General features: G+C 36.8%; 1 protein-coding gene across 3 annotated transcripts in view; it reads left to right on the plus strand.

The window, feature by feature from the left end:
- Positions 1-7,774, plus strand: part of YTHDF2 (YTH N6-methyladenosine RNA binding protein 2) — a 34,544-nt gene extending 26,770 nt beyond the window's left edge. For all 3 annotated transcript variants that reach the window (XM_045476347.1, XM_045476348.1, XM_045476349.1), the window contains one exon: positions 6,926-7,774. In XM_045476347.1, coding sequence (XP_045332303.1) covers positions 6,926-6,949 — 24 coding nt within the window. In that variant the 3' untranslated portion in view covers positions 6,950-7,774. The remainder of the gene's footprint in view (positions 1-6,925) is intronic.
- The last annotated feature ends 742 nt before the right edge of the window (positions 7,775-8,516 follow it).

Raw genomic sequence — 8,516 nt, forward strand, 5'->3', positions numbered from 1 at the left:
ACAAGTGAAGCCCTTTTACCATAAATTGTCAAAGCATTTAGTGGAATTGATCTCAGTGGTAATAGGAAATAGGTATAAAAGTGAAAGCTGCTGTAAGAGAAGTCTTCTGTTTTTAATGTTTACTTATTTTTGAGAGAGGCAGAGCACAAGTGGAGGAGGGGCAGAGAGAGAGAGGGAGACATACACTCCAAAGCAAGCTCCAGGCTCTGAGCTGTCAGCACAGAGCCCGATGTGGGGCTTGAACTCACAAGCTGTGGAGATCATGACCTGAGCTGAAGTTGGAAGCTTAACAAACTGAGCCACCCAGGTGCCCCGGAGAGTAAAAGAGAAGTCTTCTATAGAAACCTAAAGGGTTTTATTTTATTTATTTTTATTTTTTAAAGTTTATTTGTTTATTTTGAGAGAGAATGCAGGGAAAGGGGTGGGTGGAGAGAAAGAGAATATCCCAAGCAGGCTCCCAAGACAGTGCACTGTCACTGCAGAGCCCAACGTGGGGCTGGAACTCAGAAACCACGAGGTCATGACCTGAGCTGAAATCAAGAGTCAGACACTTAATCAACTGTGCTGCCCAGGTGCCCTGAAGCCTAAAAGGTTTTAATGTCCAAAAGCGTATAGAAATATGATGGTCTTTGTGTTAGAACCTTCTCTGTCTTCTTTTCTCATTCTAAAAGACTTGTAAAAAGCTGCTAGGTGTAAACTTTTTGTTTTTCTATACTCTTTTTAAAAAATTATTATTATTATTTTTAAGTGATTTCTACACCCAGTGTGGGGCTTGAATTCACAACCCTGAGATCAAGAGTTGCATGCTCTATTGACTGAGCCAGCCAGGCACCCCTATTTTAATTTTTGCTAAAATACCCTGTGTTTAATGACTTTAAGTGTAGGTCTCAGGAAAAACTCATTTCAAAGTTTTATGAATTATTAAACATAACTTTTAGGGTAGTCACTCTTTGCAGAAGAATAAATGAAAACTGTCATTTTCTTCCCATTTTTATTAACTTTATTTTGAAATAATTTCAAACTTCGAGAAATTTCAAGAAGAGTACACAAAGGCCTGTATACTCTTCACCCAGATTTGCCAGTGTATTGTTTTGCCCCATTTACTTTATCGTTCTCTTTGGAGATACATGTGTAATTTTCTGACCATTTGAGAGTAAACTGCAGCTAGATCCATTTCTTCTGAATATTTTGCTGTTTAATTCCTAAAAACAACATGCACTTAAAACCACAGCACAGTTATCAACATCAGGAAGTTTAACATTGACACACAATACCGTTATCTACAGATCTTATTTATATTTTACCAGTAAATCTTAATGTCCTTGATAGCCATTTTTTAGTGGTCCAGATTCCAGTCCAGAATCTTCTAGTTTTCATGTATTTTTGGTCTTTTTTTTATTATTATTAAAAAAAAAATTTTTTTTTTAACGTTTATTTTTGAGACAGAGCATGAATGGGGGAGGGTCAGAGAGAGAGAGAGACACAGAATCCGAAGCAGGCTCCAGGCTCTGAGTTGTCAGCACAGAGCCTGACGCGGGGCTTGAACCCAACAAACCGTGAGATCGTGACCTGAGGTGAGATTATGGCCTGAGCTGAAGTCAGACGCCTAACTGACTGAGCCACCCAGGTGCCCCTATGGTGTTTATTTTTCCAGGATGTCCTTCAGTTTGTCTAAGGTTTCCTCATTATGGACATTCTGATTGTGCTTCTGGCAGGAATTACAGAAGTGATTTCGTGTCCTCAGTGCCTCACATTAGAAGACAGTTTATTCCATTACTGGGAATGTTCATTTTGATCACTTATTTAAAATGTCATCAAGTTCTCGAGGATAAAGCTATTTTTCTTTTAATTGGGAAAATAGTTTGAGATTGTAAACATCTTATTCCTCATCAAATTTTCACCCTTTAGTTTTAGCATCCATTGCTGATTGTTGCCTAATTCAGATATTACTATGATAGTTTACTTATATTAAGGTTATGTAATGCTCTAATTGTCACAGATTTGGGCAGTGGGAAGCCCTTCAAGCAAGATTCCACTGCTTCTGTTTCCAATCTATAATTTTTTAATGAAAATATTTAATTTTGATTTATTATTATTTTTTTTATTTTTAAGTAATCTCTACACCCAGCATGGGGCTCAAACTCAACAACCCCAAGATCAAAAGTTGCAAAGTTGCATACTCTACGGACTGAGCCAGCAAGGCACCCTAATGAAAATATTTTTAAAATCTAGTATTTAAAATCCTGCAAATTGTTTTTTTTATTGGTGCTAAATTTATTTTACTTTTCAAGGTAGTGTGATGTGAATGCTTAAATATCTTTATAATCTCTGAGAAGATGGATGTTATCTTTATTATTTGTAAATATATAAGCTTAATTTTCGTGTATACATCAAAGCTGTATTTGGAAGTAGAACACCAGTTAATTCAGCTTGCTGAATTGTATCAGTGTGATGTTTTCTTGATGTTGATCAGGAGATTAAGACCACTAATGTCATGTATTTGTATGTGATTTGTGTAATTTAAAATAAACCTGGCATACAGGTTTACGTTAGGACAGAAGTTTGTACTTGCCTTCTTGGTATCATTGTGTAGTTAAGATTCAGGAATAGTTTTATATCGTATTTGGGGCAAAACTGAGCACAGATATTTGTGGGACTTAGCACATTATGAAGAAGAAAAGACTTAGTTTTAAAAATCTGATGATGCAGTAAGTGCAATTGCAAAATGCTTGTTTGAGTTTCTTCTGACTAAATACTGTAAATGCTGTTACTAAGCATGCTCATAAACTTACATATAACTGTATTAGGAAAAAACAAATTTAGCGATGTCTAGGTTTTTTTTTTTTTGATGATTACATGATATGTATACACACATAAATATATATATCTTTTTTTGTTGTTGTTTAAGTGCAAGTTAGTTAACATATAGTGTAATAATGATTTCAGGAATAGAATTTAGTGATTCATCACTTACTTATAACACCCAGTGCTCATCCCAGCAAGTGTCCTCCTTATGTCCCTTACCCATTTAGCCCATACCCCCACCCAGTACCCCTTCAGCAACCTTCAGTATGTTCTCTGTATTTGAGTCTCTTACGCTTTGTCTCCCCCTGTTTTTATATTATTTTTGCTTCCTTTCCTTTATATTTATCCATCCTGTATCTTAAATTCCACATGAGTGAAATCATATGATATTTGTCTTTTTCTGACTGATTTATTTCGCTTAGCATGATACACCCTAGCTCCATCCATGTTGTTGCAAATGTCAAGATTTCATTCCTTTTGATCACCAAGTAATGTTTCATTGTGTATATGTACCATATCTTTATCCATTCATTCATTCGTCGCTGGACATTTGGGTTCTTTCCATAGTTTGGTTATTGTCAGTCGTGCTGCTATAAATATTGGGGTGCATGTGCCCCTTCCAAACAGCACTTCTGTATCCTTTGGATAAATACCTAGCAGTGTAATTGCTGGCTCATAGGGTAGTTCTATTTTTAATTTTTTGAGGAACCTTCCTACTGTTTTCCAAAGTGGTTGCACCAGTTTGCATTCTTAGCAAATTCTAGTTTTTCTAATTTAGCAGTGCAGTTTGGGGTACATACGTTTATTTGTATTCCTAGGGGTTACATTATATTTTTTTTTTAATTTTTTTTTTATTTGACATTTATTTATTTTTGAGACATAGAGAGACAGAGAATGAATGGGGGAGGGTCAGAGAGAGAGGGAGACACAGAATCTGAAACAGGCTCCAGGCTCCAAGCTGTCAGCACAGAGCCCGATGCGGGGCTCGAACTCACGGACTGTCAGATCATGACCTGAGCCGAAGTCAGTCGCCCAACCGACTGAGCCACCCAGGCGCCCCAAGGGGTTACATTATATTAAAATAAGAGATAGTAGGCAGAATTTTTTTCCTGGTTTTATTGAGATGTAATTGACATAACAACATTGTATTAGTTTAAAGATATACAGTGTAATGGTTAGATATAAATGATTGCCACAATAAGTTAACATCTGTCACTTGGCATAGTTAATGATTTGTTTTCTTGTGATGAGCACCAGAATTTTATTTAAAAGTCATCTGTAGGGAAGGTGCTTGGGTGGCTCTGTCAGTTAAGCATTGGACTTTGGCTCAGGTTATGATCTCATGGTTCCTGGGTTCGAGCCCCGCCTTGGGCTCTGTGCTGAGTCAGTTCAGAGCTGGAGCCTGTTTCAGATCCTGTGTCTCCTTCTCTCTCTGTCACCCTCCCTCCCCCCCCCCCCCCACGCTCATGTTCTGTTTTTCTCTGTCTCTCAAAAATGAATAAATATTAAAAATAAATAAATGTCAGCTGTAGCCTGTTACCTATTGCTAAATTCATAAGTAGTTTGTGAGTGAGGTTAGTTGAAGACCTATTATTTGCTTTGTAGGAGCTCTTGATTGAGTTGGGACTAATTTTACATAAAACAATAATGCAATTTAATTTTTTAATTGTGGGTGCAGATTTTATAAGGATAGTGCAAACTGTGGTAGTTAAGTATCAAGGAAGGAAGGGGTTCATGGGTTCAAGCCCTGGTTTGTGGGTTCAAGCCCCACGTCGGGCTCTGTGCTGACAGCTTGGAACCTGGAGCCTGCTTCAGATTCTGTGTCTCCCTCTGCCCCTCCCCTGATCGTGTGCAGTATCTCTGTCTCTCTCTCTCTCTAAAATAAACATTAAAAAACAAAAGAAAAATCCAGATTTTCTGAAGCCCAAGGGTAGATTTTGGTCCATAATAGAAGACAGGTTAGGTAAATCGTATCCATCCAAATTACGAAGGATAAAACCAGGTAGATGAGCTTAAAATTAATGAGAAGTGAAGTGCTGTTTAAAGTTTGACTTAGGGGGTGCCTGGGTGGCTCAGTCAGTTGAGCGTCCAACTTCGGCTCAGTTCATGATCTCACAGTCCGTGACTTTGAGCCCTGCGTCCGGCTCTGTGCTGACAGCTCGGAGCCTGGAGCCTGCTTCGGATTCTGTCTCCCTCTCTCTCTGCCCCTCCTCCGCTTATGCTCTGTCTCTCTCTCTCTCTGTGTCAAAAATAAACAAACAATAAAGCTTGACTTTGGTCAACTGCAGAGATTTTTTTTAATTGCAATTTCCTATTATAACCAGTATGTTTATTACCAAAACTTTGGAAAATTATACAGGAAGGGCAAAAAAATGAGGGGAATCAAAACTTTTGAGGTCTTTTTTTGTGTTGGACTGAATTTCTTATTCTTGAATTGGGTTTAACTTCAAGAGATAGGAGTGTATGGGTGAGTTATTTTATTAAATTTGAAATGTCACAATGACTTAAATAATATCCCAGGAGCACCTGGGTGGTTCAGTCAGTTAAACCTCTGACTTTGACTCAGTTCATAATCTCACAGTTTGTGAGTTTGAGCCCCGCATGAGGCTCCGCACTGACAGTGACAGCCTGGTTGGTATTCTCTCTCTGCCCCTGCCCTACCCTGCACACTCTCTCTCTCTAAATAAATAAATAAAACTTATATAATCTCCATCCATCCATCCATCCATCCATCCATCCCACATCTTGGTATGTTGGTGAGTTTATCCCTGAATTCCAGATATGTGAAATGGAACATCAGAAATAGGTAACTTGGTACCTGGGTGGCTCAGTGGGTTAAGTGTCCAACTCATAATCTCTGCTCAGGTCTTGATCTCAGCATTGTGAGTTCAAGTCCTGCATTGGGCTCTATGCTGGGAGTCTATTTAAAGAAAAAGATAACTGCTCTTAATACTGTTTTTATATCTATGGATTAATTTAGTGGTGGGGGTAGTCTGTTCATCACAAAGCTTCACTTTGTTGATTTTTATATAAATATTTGTAATAACTTGGTGTAGAGAAAGAGCCTATATAGTCATATATAGCCCTAGGTTTGAATCTTGGTTCTTATTAGGTAATCCTGGTCAAGTAAATTTTTTGAACTTTAGTTTTCTTATCACAGGAATAATAGTCTTTACAGGGTGGTTATGAAGATCATTATTACGTACAGTGTCTGGAACATGGAATCCCATAAGTGGTAGTTACTGTTCTTAGTAGGAATCATATTTACCATGGGGTAAATGGGAGCGGATGATTGATTCTACTCCAACAGATTGATGAATCAAGTAATAAGTTCAGGCCTTGTGCTTCTTAATGTTTTTGCTTTTAAAAGGCACATGGATTGAATCATAGTTTAAAAAATTCTAATACATGAGGTAGTGTGTGAAATGGGAGGCTGTTTAGGATAAATTTATGAAAGGCACATAAAGAATGATTTTTACTAAGAAATAAGCATGTAGATTTTTTTCAGGGAAAACTTAAGTATTGCAGTCAATTTTCAAAATTCTGTCTCTAAGTGGATTTTAAACTGTCCCTAGGGGTTAAGAGGATAATTTTCTTTCTTGTTATGGACTAAGAGCTTTCTGTATGTCAGTCCATTAATTCTTCCACAGTCTTGTGAGATATGTATCCTCATTTCATAAAAGAAGGAAATTGAAACCTGTGAATATGCCTAGAGCCTTGTTAGGTGTTCTTTGTTTGTTTTTTTGTTTGTTTGTTTGTTTGTTTAGTATTCCTTATATGCTGCTTTTCTTCTTTAAGCTTTTGATTATGTTTGAATTACTTCCAAGGGTTCATATTTTGGGGGACTGACAACTATTAGCCTAAACCAACTATAGTTGGAAAACAAATCTGTTCAGTCATGTAAGAAATTTTAAAGTCAAAACATTTTTTTTATTAATTGGTGTGATTGAGTGTTACTACTTTGGTTTAAAATACAGGAAGTAAAAGTTTTTATTTGTAAGGAGTATTCTATCTAGCACAAATAACTAAATTTCTATTGAGTTGTTTATAAAGTTCTAATTTTTAAGCATGTTCAGATAAGTTTTAACTAATGATTTCAATTTTTTTTTAACCTCTGTAGGAACGTCAAGGTCGTGGCAAATAAAAGGCAGTTCTCCACAGACTGCAGCAACGGTTGCATCTGCATATCCTAAGAGGAAAAAAATGACCTTCAAGAGAATTAGGACTTTTTTCTTAATCTCATTGACTTCAGAGACGATTGCAGACTTGCAGTTTAAGTATTGGAATTTCACAAAAGACATAGGACTTAACTGGAAAATGAAAAAAAAAAGAAAAAGAAAAAACTAAACAAAAAATCCCTCTAGGTAGTTTAGGTGAAAAATGTCCCTTTTATTTTGGCTTTGGTTGTGATTTCAGAGCATAATGCTTTGTTTTTTTGTCTTTTTACTATGTTTTTCGGATTTTAAAGTCCGTAAGTGCATACAGTTTTCTCTAATTTTTAAACCCTTTCCTCTCCCCATTTTGACATTTGCACTTGGAGAACACTTGAGTTTCGAAGATTTTGGGCCTCCACCCCAGAAAGTGGGAATTTGGTTTTTCCCCTTCCGAACTGGAAGAACATTTTTATGAAGAATTTTTGTCTTGGAGAATTTAACAGTGTTACCCAAGGTTGTGTCTTTAAGGGTGGTTCATTTTCTCTGACCCTTTGTTACTCAAAGTAAACTACTAGGAGTCCTAAGAAATTTTCTGTTCTTGTACATTATACTGATTAAGTCAGGATTAATTTGATTTCAAAGCTAAGAACAGTGGTAAAAATTTGTTTACAGAAATGCATTTTGGAAGAGAAAAATATTGTAAAACGTGTAGTGAATGTTTCTTCAGTTTCTTGTTCAGCCAATGAGGAAAGGGCATTGCCTTTCTTTTTACCATTAATCACTTCTCAATAAACGTGAGATCCTGTTGAGCATCACTTCTAGTACCATTTATTAGTATGATTTGAGTCTACTATCTTTAATGAAAGATTTGGAATGTAAGGACTTTTAAGAGGTGAGATGGCAACTATGTTTAGAAAGTTTGCTGAAATGAAATAGTTCAGGTTTGCTTTTGTATCCGGGACCTCTGTAAAGAAAAAGGTGGGCCAGAATTCATAATGCTTCCCAAAGAAGGTAGAGCCACTGGGAAATCATTCAGCAAATATTTGTGAGTGCTTATTAGGTGCCAGGCACTTGTCTAACCCTGTAGAAATCTGGCCAGATAGCTTATAATTTTATTTGCAAAGTAGGTAGAGTCCAGTATCAAGGATGTAAGTGTTTAATTTGAAATGTGGCTTATCTAAAGAGTAATTCATGTGGATGCAGGTCCAAGCATAAATCCCAGTAAGGCTTGGGTCTTTGTGAACCATAAAAACATAGTGGTATTTGGTTCATCTTTGTTTATTTCCCAAGGTTTGGGGCTTCTCTGCCTTAAAGAGTTTAAGCCCTTTGGGGTGCCTGGCTGGCTCAGTTGGTAGAATATGGGACTCTTGATCTCCAGGTCGTGAGTTTGAGCTCTACGTTGGGTGTAGAAATTACTTTAAAAAATGAAATAAATAAGTAAAAGATTTTTAGTTCTTAAGATGTCCCAGTTGTGCTAAATGTGTGTTAAATGTGTGAAAACTCATGTAATAAGAAAAGGTACTGAAAATGGGTTTTAATGATGTTGGACAGTGTTTT

The sequence above is a fragment of the Leopardus geoffroyi genome, chromosome C1, assembly GCF_018350155.1.
Source record: "Leopardus geoffroyi isolate Oge1 chromosome C1, O.geoffroyi_Oge1_pat1.0, whole genome shotgun sequence".
NCBI classification, from domain to species: Eukaryota; Metazoa; Chordata; class Mammalia; order Carnivora; family Felidae; genus Leopardus; species Leopardus geoffroyi.